The following is a 16,196-nucleotide window of genomic DNA, read 5'->3' as shown; positions in this document are numbered from 1 at the left end:
TTGACTTATGGCAAATAAATATTCACAGAGCACCTAATAAAGATGTACTTTTTAACAAAAATTCTCAATCACTTTCCCTAAAAATCATTAAGAATAAAGTCTTCATTACTGATTGAAATAATTTGTGAATTGGTCTTACTTGAATCGGTCCACAGCAAATCTGTAACATTAAATTCTTAAGGATTTCTGAGGCTTACCCTCCAATTGCATGTAAAAAACAACTGGCCATTTTTAACTTTTTAGACTATCCTGAACAATTTAACTGAATTTAAAATTAATATTAAATGTTAATGCACACTATTATTATCCTGAGCATTTTCTGTATTATATGTTCCTTAAAGTGTTTTATTGTGTACTACTCATATAGATTAACATCAGTATTTTAGCATCTTAAATTTTATATTATAATTTATAGACATTTTCAAATATAAACAAAAGTACTGAGAATGCTGTACTGAACTTCCATGGTCCATAAACTGACCCAATTATAAATATTTTACTATTTTTTATTTGCTTTAATTGGCCTAGCCGCCTTTTTCTTTTTTTTTCTTCTCTTGCAGCCAGACCCTAATACTGTCATTTCCACAATAAATATGCACATATAGAATTCTTACTTTTAAAGTTTCTAGAACATGAGTATGCTACTATCATTCCTGATAAATTAACAATCCCCTAATATCATCAAATGCCTGGTTAATATTCAATTTTCTCAACAGCCTCAAAATTGTACTTTTACTATTGTTTCGTTTTAATCAGGAGCCATCCACTATCTTCATATTACATTTAGTTATTATTGATTAAGTCTTTTTACAATCATTCCTTCATTTTTTCTCTCAATGTTTATTCACTGGAGAAACGGTCATTTGCCTTAGACAAACATGTATTTAGTTGATTGTCTCTTTGTGGTGTCATGCAAAATGTTAAATCCCTGTAAACAGCTAATTAAATATAGAGGCACAATTTCAAGAAATTTTCAACCAAAAGATAGTACACAAACAGGGTTGCATACTATTATATCACATTTTAGTTATCTCACATTTCCCAATACCAGGATTGATAAGTGAGTCAAATTATATCAGCCTCTCTTTTCCTTCAATAAATTAATACATAGAAATATCAATCCACATTAGTCGTTTTTGCTTTCATTAATGATCATTACCTGGGTCCACTGTTTTGCAATAACTACAAAATTATGATGTTCTATCATTCTTTTTCCATTTATGTAGATTTCCATATAGAAGAACACTTCCTTATTCATTATGTGGTCATATTTATATAGCTCATATAAAAAAGGATAAATTGTGATTCACACTTTGTTTATTCACTTTTATAATAAGCTGCAGCCCTATGACACTATAAAAATGATCAATGAGTTTACTTCAAAAGTGGAGATGAGCTTTATTGAGGGAAGACTAACATATCTAAGACTATACAATTTCAGACATTTTGACTTATCCATATACTCATGAAATACCACAATTAACATAGTGAACATACACATTGTCTCTTATTCCACTTGGTCCGTTGTGTTCCCTCCTTTGTGCCCTTCTCTCCTCTCTTTCCCCTACCCCCAGTTTCCAGTCAATGACTTGTTTGCTTATACTTAGAATACAATCATTTCCATGTCCCAAAATTTTATGTATAAACATGAACATGCTTTATTATTTTTGGTCAGGTATTTTATACTCTGCAAAACTACTTTGAAATTAATCCATGTCACTATATATCAATAATTCACTAGTTTCAAATACTATATGTTATTCTATTGTATAAATACACATCAGATTAGTCAAATAAATACCTATTAACAGGTATTTGATTTACTTCCAGTTTTGAGGTATTACAAATAAAGCAGGATCTATGTATTTCTATGGATATATACTTTCATTTCTCAGGACAACAGCTAATTATGGAATGTCTAGATCATGCAGCAGACACATATTTAATGTTTTTAGAAATTAAATTTTGGTGTATAACGCTTCATGAAATGGAACTGAGGTCACAGATTTCAGATTTCTTCATTGTATAGTTATTTAATTCTATTAATTATACCTAAGAAGTAACAGCAACATCACATGAAATGTACTAAATGGTATTTCCATTTTCATTCACTTCAAAAGATCTTCGAATTTCTCTTGATTTCTTCTGCACTCATAGGTTCCCTAGTTCTGGTTCTGGATGCATGGGATCAGAAGGACCCCAAAGACAGTTGAGCTTTTCTGCAGTCCTCCCACTCCAGTGCTTAGTTCTCCGCAAACTCTCTGCCTTGATGTTCCTGGTCTTGATTTTCCATCTTGTCACTTCAGAAAGTTTTCTGAGTTTTATCTGGGTTACCCCTCACTGTACTTTAATCTGAGTATTCTTCCAATGAGTAAACTGAGAGAATCATAAGATTCCTCTTGTTTATTTCCTCTATTTCACAAACCACTTATTTTGTTGTTTAATATCTGGTATACTGAAAATCACTGCTTCATGCATTTTGTCTACTTGGGATTTGTCTCAAAAATGAGAGTAAATCTGCACTCTTGTTACATTTTAGTAGGATGAAGTAGTCAAGGGTTTTTTATTTTTGTTTTCTATATCATCATGAACTCATGCCTTTTATAAATTTTATGGGTTTTGTTTGCTTATTGGTTTGTTCGGCATCAGGGGATCAACCTCACAACCTTGAGCTTGCAAGGCAGGCACTTAGGCCACTGAGCTAACTCCCTGACAGATTTTATGTTTTAATACATCACAGTCATTTTCTTTTTGATTCTCAAAGTACTCCAAATTAAGACAGTAGTAATCACTCCATTTGCTTTTAATTCCTTTGAAATGTTCTTTCTCATTCCTTTAGTGGTAAATGACAGTGAATTATCACAGGTGCAGACATTATGGGTTAACTATGTATTTGTATTTGTATTTGTATTTGTATTTGTATTTGCTGAAATTGTTTTCAAAAGGACAGAGAAGGGCCTGGGATTTAGCTCAGTATTATATGTGCCTGCCTTGCAAGCCTGCAGTTGTGAGTTCAATCCCTATACCAAACAAACAAACAAAAAAAAGTATGTATATGAGCAAGTATAATACAGTGAAAAAACACACCTATGTTGTAAGAGAACCAATTCTGCTACATATAACACTAACACTCAACTGTTTCAGATCTTGAAGTTTTTATCCTAAATATGGAGCTCTATGCTTCTAAACAGACTAGTAATCTTTGTCTTCTCAATCTGTGTTCATTTGCTCATAGCTATTTCTAGATACTCTTTTATATAATAATAGTAGTTTGAAAAGAAGGCTTCCAACCTCAGTATCCTTTTATATTAACAGAATCTATATAATATTAGGGTGATGTCATTAATAAATATTATAGAATAAATGAGAGTCCAGTTAAGACTGAAAATATCAAACTGAAATTAAATCCAAGGGAGCAAATTTATTGGATATCAATATTCTTCTTGTATTCCCAATATATTGTCTTCTGGTACTTGGTTTAGCAATCTAAGATGTCACAAATCCCTAATTTTTCTTTCTCATTGACTTTAAGACTTTTGATATTTCTCTTAGTTTCAGTGAGACTCCTTCATAGTCTGTGATGGCCCAAATAACAATAATAAATTCATAGATTCTTTGCAGTAGAAGAAACTTTAGCCCTAAAGATAGATTACTGAATCCAGGTACATGATTTCAAAAACAGAAAATTAACGTACACAAATATTGTATAATGTGGTTCTTTTAGCAAACTTTGAAATCAACAGACAGTAAAGTCATATATATATGTTAGACTTTCTGAATCACATAAAACACCAAACATATTTAGATGATAGCTCTCTTAATACTCTCACATGTTCCAAATAATTTATTTTAAAACTAGATGTAGTATGATGATAATAAGGGAAACGTTTTAGGGTCATTTATGTAATTACAAATATTTTGTGAATATTTTAGTAATTGACAAAACACTGCCAAAATGCAAATATTTTAAATCAATAAACTTTAATTTTCTTAAAACCAAGAGTTACACTCATGGTTTTCAAGAGATAAAAGAGCTTTGCAAAATCTATACATGCTTAAAATGACAGTAAATGGCTTTAATTTGAATATAGAAAACTATTCTGGCAAAATCCTATACCACAAACCAGACTTTTTATCAAAGCGAAGATTTGGTTGAGGAAAATTGTGCTCCTCAGAACTTTATGAACTAGAATTATATAAATCCAGTTGTTAACAGACCAAACCAGCAATGCTTGCCTGTAATTTTGAGAACTTTCTTAGCAAACTGAACTTTCCAACACAGAAATTTGCTAGAGCTATTTTGTCACAGAGAATAATTCTCCCTCTTAAGTACCAGTCAGTGTACCATAAATTTTGGCCATCTCAAAATGCTCATGGCAGCACTTACTGATCTAATAAATCTTGTTTTGTCCTTACTGAGTACAATTTTGAATGATGATAAAAATCCCACATATGGTCATTACAACATTTTTTGGGCACAATATGTTCATCCAACAGCATATCTACTCTATATTAAAAACAGCATTAGATGAGATTACCAAGAAAAAAATTCATGTATCAAGAGATTCAGGCTGAAGTTATAGGAAAAGCAATAAAAATTAAGGTTACATATGATGTTGGTTACACTAAGATGTTCTGATAGAGTAATAATTGAGAATTACAGTCTATGTCTATTGCCTAGTTTTATGCTCTAATCCTCAAAATACAATTACATCTGATCATTCATTTAAGACTCAATATAACCACAGGTTCTCTGTCACAGATATAGACAAGAAAAGTAATTTGACCTTTTTAATTCAAAGTTTGCATTGTTTGTTCTAGCAATTTAGATACTATGCAATCTACATTAAGATTAGTGAACATTAGTACTTACTGTTGCACTAATACTGAATCTAGAACCTTACATAATTACCTTATTAAATACACAGAAAAATAATTTGTCAAGTTAATTAGTAAGTAGCAGAGCCAAGAATCAACCTCAAAATGGCAATGGAGTCCAGAGTCCTATTCACTACAATATATCCCTACAATAATCCTAGATAACTCACAAACATTTGTCCTTTTAGGTGGAAAGCAAGAAGACAATATTCCCCCCCTAAACTGTGAAGAGATCTGAAGAGAACAAGCCCAAAGAGGCTGGGATCTTTACTGGATAGCTTCAGCACATGCTACAAAGAGCAGTTTTCTAATTACTATGAAATAAAGGACGTATGAATGAAAAGATTTATTCAGCTTTTAATACAAATGCCTAAGACAAATTCATTCTGGTAAGTTCTATATGATAGAGATAAAGGCTGTTAGTAAAAAAAAACTTCAAACAATACACAGATAAGTTTATAGAAGATATGTTTTCTATTACATGAATATGAGAATTAGTTCTTAGTTGTACTAGAGCTCTGGAAAGCAGTAGAGCTGAGACATCAGTGAGAGATTACAAAGAACTTGGTATTATTTCATCACTGCTAAAATATGAGATAGCCTATATGAGTGAACTGAGCTATCAGGTAAATTTTTGATGTATCTGAACCTCTTTTTACTTTACATATTCAGTATAATCATACACATTGACCATATTTACTTTTTGAAGCCAAATGCTCATATGACCTAGTGATACGTAAGCAGTTAACATTCAATCAATAGGCTGGGGCTGGAAGGAGTCAATGAACAAGTCAACTAGCCAGCTTTCTGATAAACCACACAAGCCATGGAGGCTCAGGAAGAGAAAAGTCAGGTAGTATCTCCCATGAGCCTACAAGTGTGTGGGTTGAGAATCACCAACTCCCACCCCCCACGGTACCCACCAAGCAACTGGTGGTTCAGAGGATGGGCTGAGTTGACAGCAACTAAGTGCTTGTATTGTTTGGTTAACTTTGCAAGCCTGGGATCAGCAGTCTGGGCATCTATAGAGAGGATAACACTATACAATATAGTAATTATGAAGGATTTCCTTCTATCTTGTTTTTGAAATCCAGTATTTTTCTCATTGTTTTGTTTTGTTCCAATTAACTGTTTTGTTTTATTCAATATTCTGTTTTGATTTGATTTTGCTATATCTGATGGAATGGACAACTATTGTGACAATATTAAAATATACTATGGTAGCCATTGTTGTTTTCCTATTATCCTGCTTTGAAGTTCTGTACCAATTTCACTGCTTTGTTTTTATTGGATTTATTCTGTTTTGTTTTATTGCCTTTAAAATAATTTTTTAAAAATCAATGTATCTTCTAAAATCAATACATCATTAGTATTTATATGATTCATGTCACATGCATCAATTTCTTTAATGCATATATTCATAATTACTAGCAATTAAATAGCAAAAAGTTTCTTATTTAAATGATTATCGAATTTCAGAAAATGTAAGTTTGATGTTATTTTAAACCAGTCTTTAACTTTATCAAACACTAGCACAAATCTGTAATAGTCTAACTGTCCCATATTAGAGTATACTTAAAGAGAAAAGTGTAATAGTAAATACATACAGTTCCATCTACCTGAGAAGCTGTGGCAGAGGAATCACTTAAACCTACCCATGAGCTCAAAATCAACCAAGGCAACAAAGTGAGATGTCTCAAAAAGCAATGTGCTGCGCATGGTGGTACACACCAGCAATGCCAGAATTCTGGTTGGGCCTAAGGCCATAGGATTACAACTCTTGAGACAAGTCTAGGCAACTCAGTAATTTCACAAGATCCTGTCTCAAAACAAAGTATTTCAAGGAAGGAAAGGAAAAGAGAACTTAAAAGAACTAAGATGAATTATGTACATGTAACAACTTCCCAAAATAAATGTAATGATTATATAAATAGGTACTAATAAAAATAAAAGTAAATAAAAACAAGTCTCTGAAAAATAAATTTTAAAGACCAGGGCTTTAGTTCAATAAGAAGGTACTAGATTTGATTCCTAGTACTGTAAAAATAAAAATACACACAAAACAAAGAAAGAACAAAAAAATGTTAGGATCTTTAATCAGAATGATGCTCAGAAATGCCAAGGAGACGTAGCCATAGCACCTACCTTGGTTAGGTGGATGACTCCTTTAGAAGTCACTGAACAACCCATGAAGCCAACATACTGAAGTTCAGGACAATGCTCAGCAAATGCTTTCACTGACTGGTCTGTCACCTAGGGAAGAAACATGAAGAAAGTTTTTCACTGTATGTTACAGTGAACTCCAGAATATGGCTGCTACTAGAAATTTCTCTGCCTTACCTTGCATCATCACTTATTCCCTTTCCACTGGAGCTTTCAAATCAACATATAAATAGTACAATACTTCTGTTTTTTAAAATCTCCTTGATCCCATTCGCCCCATCATTTCATGCCTTTGTATATTATCATACAAAATATGCTAAAGAGAAGTTGACATCTGCTACCTCCATTTCTTCCCTCTGTCTGTGTCTGACTCTGTCTCTTTCTCAATCTGTGCCTAGCTCTGTGTATATGTCTGAGAAATACATGTATCATATGTACAATATCACATTTTTATTGATAGTTAATTCATACATCATAAAATTCATTCTTGAAAATTGTAGTTCAAGTGTTTTTAATAAACCATCAGCAAACATCACAAGGTTGTGAACTGTTCCTGAAAGAAATCCCATGCCCATTTGCAGTGTTTCTCTTATCTCCCACTGTCTCCAACCCTTGATAATATTCTGTCTCTGTGCATTTGTGTTTTCTAGATAATACACAAATAGAACATACAACTGTAATCTTTTGTGTCTGTCTTATTAAACTTAGCATAATATGTTCAAGGTTTATCCATAGAGCAGAATATATTAGTACTTGGTTCTTTTATAATGCTGAATAATATTTCATTATATGGATACAGCACAGAATGACAACCTCCCAAAATTCATAAGTGCAGCAAAACTGGACCATATTTGGAGACAGGGCTGTTACAGATGTAAATAGTTAAATTAGGATGAAGTCATATTATAATACAATTATACAAATTATACATACATACATATTATACATACACATTGTAATACAATCCAATACAATCCCCAATCCAACATGACAGCTCTCCTTACAGAAAAGCACAGCTGGAACATAGACACATATATAGGGAAAATGCCACATGCAAAGAGTTATGCTGCTATAGGAAATGAATGACAAAGATAGTTTTAAAAAGATGTATAAAAAGGTATGAGAAAGCCAGAAACACACACTTCACATAAACTTCAGAAGGAGTATGTCCCTACCAACTCCACAACTGTAAGAAAATAAATTTCTGTTTAAGCCACTTGGTTTATGGTACTGTTAAAGCAGCCCTCAGAAAATGCTATATATTTGATCCCCCTAATCAGGCTTTTGATTCTTACATTCAGTTGTTACCATCCATCAAAGTCAGTCATCAGTTTCGGTCAATGGTGGTGAACCTACGGCATACATGCTACAGTGGGCTGTTACCATTGAAAGTTCTAAAAGGTTTGCCACCAATGGTTTATGTTCTCACCCCAGCCTTTCAAAAGCATCTAACACAGATGATTTCTCTTGAAACAATTCACTCACTTATCTAGGAGAACCACATTCTTCTGGATTTTCTTCTTTAGTCACTCTGTTGAATGCTCCTCCTATCTCAGTTCTCGTTTTGATTCTCTTATCTTTGATTCTTACATTCAGTTGTTACCATCCATCAAAGTCAGTCATCAGTTTCGGTCAATGGTGGTGAACCTACGGCATACATGCTACAGTGGGCTGTTACCATTGAAAGTTCTAAAAGGTTTGCCACCAATGGTTTATGTTCTCACCCCAGCCTTTCAAAAGCATCTAACACAGATGATTTCTCTTGAAACAATTCACTCACTTATCTAGGATTTTCTTCTTTAGTCACTCTGTTGAATGCTCCTCCTATCTCAGTTCTCGTTTTGATTCTCTTATCTGTTTTATTTCACTGCCTAACTAGCCTAATCTAATTTCATGGCACTAAATATTATGTATTAATAGCTCTCAAATTCCTACCTGCAGCCTAGACTTTTGTGCTTCACTTCAAACTTCTATTCAAATGTCTCTACCTTTGGATGTCTATAGGCACTTCAATCATAATATGTTCAAAGATCAAATTCTTATATTTTAAACAAGCCTACTCTTCCCTGGGACTCCCCACTTTCAGGAAGAACATCATGAAGAAATTTGAACCAGAACATTTTTCTTTCAAATTCTATCCTGTAAACTAGAAAATGTTAATTCTTCCAAATGTATCTTAAACCTGGCTACTTCCACCACCAATACCAACTTGGTCCACTACTAGTACCTTCTCCTACCTGAACAATGGAAACACCCTAAGTGGTATCACTCATTCCATCCTTATTGCTCTATTTATGTTCTGTTCTGTTCTTTTCTGTTCTGTTCCATCCCACAGGGTCTCACTATGTAGCTCAATCGGACCTTACTATGTAACCCAGGCTGACCTTGAATTCATGATGATCCTTTATGCCTCAGCCTCCTGAGTGCTGGGATTGAAGGGGTGTGCACCCCCACACCCAACTTCCTGTCTTTATTCTTCACATAATGGCCACAGGCTCTAACTAATATTCTTCTGTTCAGAGCTAATTTTTGTTTTAGTACATGTTTAGAGTACATTTTTTTTTAAATCACACTTACAATCCAAACTCTTTATCATGGCTAACAAAGCTCTTGACAATTTTACCACAGTCAAACCTCAACTTCTTTCCTTCCCTTCCATTTCTCTTATTTTCTCTATCCAAAGAGTGTTAATCTTCCTCAAACATGTCACATTTGTCTCTGTCTCAGAGTCTTTATATTTGCTCTACCGTTTTCTACAAATAGGCCCCTAAGTAGGCCACATGATTCACTTCTTAATTTCATTCCTGTCTCTGCTTCGTTGGTATTTCCTAAAAATACCACCACATAATTCAGCTAGTTACTCTCTGTGTCTTACTCTTTGATTTTTCTCCATAATATTAAAAATCACTACCTAATTATGTGACATGCATACTACTAGCTTGCTATCTTCAAACTAATCCTTCTACTAGACTAAACCACCATTTTGTCTGTTTTGGATAGCTTTAGTCTTGGAACCAAAAGTTCAATTCCCTTTAAAAGCCCTTAGCCCAGGAAAACTGTAAGAGCTGACCATCTTATTTAGGCTGATCCATTCAAACATGAGTCTGTAAGATCTGCACCTACAACAATCCTTGGTACTTAGTGGAAATAAATGGAAAACTTAAATAACTATACATTCTATCATACTACTTCATTTTATTTTATACTAAAGATATACTTTTATTTTAAATATATTGATTTCTTTTAAAACAGCATTATCCTAGTAGCTATACATGGTTGGTGTGTTTGCTATATGTGTTACAAAATCTTTTCCCTTTCTCTCTCTCTTGAGACAAGGTCTCACTATATGCCCAGGCTAGTCTCAAACTCTGGACTCAAAGATTGTCAAATCTCATGTTTCCAAATAGCTGAGACTATTGGTTTGCACCAACATAACCAGCTCTATAATCTTTATTAGAAAAGGGGAAGGTGGAAACATTTTTACCTGAGTGGCCCTTAACTTTGCTGTATATCATGGTAATTTTACATGTCAACTTGACTATACTATAGGGTATCCAGATATTTGTATAAACATTGTGTTGCTATGTCTATGACAATGTCTGTGGGTGAGACTAACAACTGTATCAGTAGACTAAATATAGCAGACTGCCCTCCTCAATATGAATAGGCTTCATCAATCTAGTGAAGGTCTGAATAGAACGAAGCTCAGAGTAAGAGATTGGACTGTCTGGCTTACTATCTTCTAGTCAGGTTACTGTTGTCCTGCCTTCAGATTCAGATTTGGAATGGCACTAGGATCTCCTAGGTTTCTAGATGGATGACTACAGATTTGGGGAGTTATGTAATCATTTAAGTCTACTCCCTATAATACTCTCTTGATTAAAAAAAAACACACAGTCTCTTAATGCATTTGTTTCTTTGCAAAGCCCTGATACAATGTATCTTGCAATCTTCTGAGAAGTTTATTAAAAATTCAGAGCCAAAAAGGATGGAACTCAAGGATTTGTATTTTTAACCAGCCCCAAAGTGACTTAGTCATTTTAAAGCTTAAAGTCTCGGTATAGCAAAGAATTTACACTAACAGTATTTGGTATTTCCAATTACCCTTGCTCTAAATGAATGGCAGAATGAAATTACCTATTTTTCTCCCCTACCTCCAGAAAATTTCCATGTATAAAATTATCTTTTCTGTAATTATGCTAAAATTTTCACCACAGCTTCACAAAATCATACCTTATAATAGGTAGTTCTCATACTATCGAACATGTAATTTTACTTCCCTCTCAGTCTAGATGACATCAGTAAGTCAACACTTTTGTTAGTTTTTCAGATTTACATCTCTTTTGCGTTAGCTTTAGCATGTATGACTTTCACTTTCTATCTTCTTTATGCTGAACAGATATTGGAAAAATAACAGTAATTCTAAAACAATCACAAGAATATTTTCCTAAAATAATGAAACCTACAACATCCATTGTAAATCTGATAAAACATTAATTCTGTCATTAAAAAGTATACTTAAACATATTAAGGATGCCATTGAGAAATTAAAAATAGGCCATCCTGACACTCAGAGTTCTAAAGACAATGTGTTAACCCAAAATACTTATGGCCTTAAGATCACTAGAAGCTTCAATGAAACTCAATCTTTTTAAAAAACCACACAGGGGTTAAATGTATAATCAGTTGTTTAAACAGCCAGCTCAGAATGTACCATCAAGTTTTTCCTATACTCATATTCAAGGGGAAAATGAATTCAAATAAGAATTAAGGACATAAGGAAACTCGGGTTCAAGGGGTCAGAGCCTTCAGAGAGAAGAAAAAGGACATTAAAAATTCAGTTGATGGGTGTTTTTCTTTCAGCTCAAGCAATCAGAATAAACCTACCTAGAGTAGCCTCTGCTATTAACAAAGCCCTAGAAAAGGTGGGCCATTCTTAAAGGTAAAGAAACACTTTTAGTAGGCTCAGGTATGTTGTAGAAGGCAAATAGAATTTTGAAAATGTGGGTAGCATCCAGATCCAACCTCAAAATAGAAGTCAGCTAGAGATTTGAGCATATCTGGCAGAAGCACAAGAGTACATTCCAGGAGGCAAGCATCCGTGGGACTCAGCTTCTCCAGCACCCTGGGGTCGGGATGTCTAGTTTTAAATCCCAGGTGGATCACTCACCAGTCATGTGATTTTGAACAACTCATTTTACACTTCCAATACTTTATTCTTTTTTGTAATACAAAGAAAACAATTACATATTTCACAGAGTAAGATAACACATATAAAATGTTTTTGAAAAGTGCATGGAACACTGTCATTCCTCAATATTTTAGCTGTTGTCATCAGTCCTGGTTCCCTCCATCTGCATTCTGATTTTTAGCCACAATGAAGGGGTGGACATGTATAAGAGGATAATTCAAAATCACTGAAATTAAACTAGCCCAGTTTACTTTTCTGGTTCCTGTAAGAGATCCCAATGCGCATTTGGAAGCTCTAGCATATGACTTAAATACTGGGATAGGAGTGAAAAAGATAGAGGTGAAAGTTTATTACTGTTAAAAATAACAATACCATTTCATTAAGGTTTTCAACCTGTTTACACATTAAAATCATCAGAGTAACTTTTGACTTCATATCTGGATGGAGAGCTACATCCATTCTATGTAACACCTTCCCAAGGGATTTCAATATCTAGGCTGGGTTACAAACAAGTTCTAATACCTGCTGCAAAGTATGGTTCTTATCAGTAACACTGGCATCAAGTTGGAGCTTAATACAAAAGCTCAGGCCTCCTTCCTTGTAACTGCTGAATCCTAATCTATGTTTTAACAAAATCCTAACATGATTCTTATGTACCTTAAAGCTTAAGGAATACTGCTCAAAAGACAAAGGAATAAGTCATCTTGAGGTGAGATAAAGCAAAAAGTTAATAGCTATGTCATAATTCAAGCACTATGGAGTTTTGAGATTGTTTTGTTTCGTTTTTTTGTTTTGTTTTATTTGCTAGTTTTGGGAACTGAACCCAACTCAACTCAGCTTGTGCTGAGCTATTTCCAAACCTTTTTTTAATTTTATTTTTTATTTTGAAAGAGAGCCTCACCAAACTGTCCAATCTGAACTTGGGAACCTCCTACGTTAACTTGTCAGATCTTAGTATTACAGGCCATCGCATTTGGCTATGAAGAATTTTTTTTTATTTTAAAAAATACATATAAAAAAGGGCAAGATTAAGATGCAAGAGAACATAACAACACAGGTCAGAACAGAACAATTTAAGCAACATAGTGTTTCACCACAAGATAACTCAACATAATAGTAGTTACCATAGTGTCTCTTTCCTTGAACAATTTGAGTATACCTTCATATACTATCAAACATAACAAGACAGTGTAAAAGCATTTAAGAGGGTAAAAGTATTAGAGGGTATTTAGAACCAACTAACAAAAAACAAACAACAGTTTCTATATTATCTCCTTGACTATAAAAAAATTTTTTATACTATCACATATAATAAAATCCAGTAAGATACAACATGATAAAATTGGAGACAGAAGAACAAAAGCTTGATGGGACTTCAAAACAAGCTGATATTAAATCAGCACTAGCTATTATAATCTCTTGTTTTCTTCAAAATAACTGAATTATGAAGAATTTTTTAGTTGCTCTTTTTTTGGGGGGGGTACCGGGGATCAAACTCACGACTTCATGCTTGCCAGGCAGGCGCTTATGCGACTGAGCTAAATCCCAGCCCTATGAAGAATTTTTTAAATGGTTTTACTGAGGTAGATTTTGCACACCATAAAATTCATCCATTTCAAGAGTATAATTCATAGGTTTAATAAATTTCATAATTATCACTACAGTCCAGTTTTCAAATACTTTTACTGAACCACCTGCAAAATTGCCTTTTGACTTACGGCCCATATATAATTAGACTATCCAGACTCAGATCCAGGTAATTAGTCTTGTGTGCTGTATTTGTTCTGTTGATTTTTCTAGAAATTTTATGTAAAAAGAATTCTATCATATACAGTTTTTGTTTTCACCAGTGTAATGATTTTGAGGTTCATATTCTATCAGCAGTTTACTCATTTTCATGGTGAGTGTAAATCCATAGTATGAATATGTAACATTTTGTTTATTCATTGGTTGACAAATACTGTTTTCAGTTTGGGGCTTTTAAAAATTGGGGTGTCTGTCTTACTAAATAGTAGGGTTTTAAAAATGTATTCTTGATATAAACATTTTAGCAGATTTTGTTTTAGAAATTTTCCACTGTATGTCTTGTCTTTTTCTCATTGGTGTGACTACCTCCAATATATGGATCAATGATGCCCTTAGAGTTAATCTTTTTTTTTTTTTTTTTTCCCCCGAAATGCTGAGAATCAAACCCAGAACCTTAACCGGGCTTGGAGAGCACTCTACAACTGCTACACTCCTGCCTAGCACTAATTTTTTCATGGTATGAAGTCATAATAAAGTTTCACTTCTGTGTATCAAATTGTACTAGCCTCATTTGTTGAAAAGACCATATTGTCTCCCTAGAATAAAATAAAACAAAACGAAAATTGAAAGAGTAGTAAGATCTAAAATGTACAGTAGATATTATGATAATGAAAGGGAAAGACAGTGCTCAAAAGGAAATAAGGACTCAGATGGGGAAAGGAGAAAAGGAAAAAGGGAAAAGACTGTATGTATATAGGTATACATATATATGTGTATGTATACATATATAAATAAATAAATTTGTGCAATTTCATAATTATCACCACAGCCCAGTTTTTAAATACTTTTTTTGACCCACCCACAAAATTCCCTTTTGACTTTGGGCCCATATATAATTAGACCCTCCAGAATCAGATCCAAGTAATACAATATCATATATAATATTGAATCCAAGTATACAATATCATATATATATATATATATATATATATATATATATATATATACACACACACACACACACACACACAAGATAACAGGACTACTGTTAGTTTATCAAAAAGAACAGTTTGTGCTTTGTTTCACCATCTTTTTATGCCTAAATGTTATAACCTGAGCAACTATTTCAAAGATAACAATATGCAATATATTAACTACTATTAATTTGCTACTATTTTTAAAAATTCTGTACTGTTTCTATCCTCTATTTGTTTATTTTGCTTTTTAAAAAAAGAGTATACAACACTGAGAAATGTTCAGGTTTCAGCTTGGAATACCTTCACTTAAAGAATCATAGACTATGGGAAAATGAGGCAGAAGTGAAAGTTAGAATGCTCACAGAAATATGATTCAAGATAGGGAAAAAAAGCATCAGAGAATTAGGGAACAGTGAGATCAATTTGCAAAGCAAATTTGATCTTTCAGACAAGGCAGTAATGGAAATAAAAAGAAAGATATCCACCAATTCAACATGAGTAATGTGGTAGAGCAGAGAAGAATCAACTCCTTAGGAGGCACTGTAAAAAAAGAATATGATTTAAAAATTAAACAGGGGGGGCTGGGGATTTAGTTCAGTTTCATAGCGCCTGCCTTGCAAGTGCATGGTGGTGAGTTTGATCCCCAGTACTGATAAAAAAAATTAAAAGCTGAAAACAATTTTAAATGGTAAACAATTATTTTAAATCATGAAGAAAAAGAGGCACTGTGGCAGCCAACTAGACATTTATATCTGCATGAAAAGGAAATACTGGCCGCGCCTGGCCATGGGTCTGCGGAGGAGGAGCTGGGCAGATCTGGGGTGCCCTCACTGGCCTCTCTGCGTGTCTGGAGGACTCTGGATATCTGCGCCCAGACTGCTGGAGTTCCCTCAGGCTTCCAGGTGCAGTGAAGGAGAGAGGTGGGTTTGAGACTTCCACATCAGCCTCCCCATTCCCGGCTTCATTTGGAGACCTGCTGAGCTCCCCATAGGTGGGCTGGCCCACACTACCAGCCTAGCCCAGCCTGTTTAGCTGCCATGCCTGGCCATAGGTCTGCAGAGGAGGAGCTGGGCAGATCTGGGGGGCCCTCACTGGCCTCTCTGCGTGTCTGGAGGACTCTGGATATCTGTGCCCAGACTGCTGGAGTTCCCTCAGGCTTCCAGGTGCAGTGAAGGAGAGAGGTGGGTTTGAGGCTTCCACATCAGCCTCCCCATTCCCGGCTTCATTTGGAGACCTGCTGA

The 16,196-nt window shown here is 34.2% G+C and overlaps 1 protein-coding gene across 2 annotated transcripts in view; it reads right to left on the bottom strand.

Moving 5' to 3' along the window:
• Fbxl17 (F-box and leucine rich repeat protein 17) overlaps nucleotides 1–16,196 on the bottom strand; it is a 446,310-nt gene that overhangs the window by 296,986 nt on the left and 133,128 nt on the right. For both annotated transcript variants that reach the window (XM_063245485.1, XM_063245486.1), the window contains one exon: nucleotides 7,024–7,131. In XM_063245485.1, coding sequence (XP_063101555.1) covers nucleotides 7,024–7,131 — 108 coding nt within the window. The remainder of the gene's footprint in view (nucleotides 1–7,023; nucleotides 7,132–16,196) is intronic.

The sequence above is a fragment of the Cavia porcellus genome, unplaced genomic scaffold (assembly GCF_034190915.1).
Source record: "Cavia porcellus strain 051 isolate PalLab524CR breed Dunkin Hartley unplaced genomic scaffold, mCavPor4.1 scaffold_2, whole genome shotgun sequence".
Lineage (NCBI taxonomy): Eukaryota > Metazoa > Chordata > Mammalia > Rodentia > Caviidae > Cavia > Cavia porcellus.
Note: the sequence above shows the minus strand (reverse complement) of the source record. Positions and strands in the feature narration are given on the sequence as shown.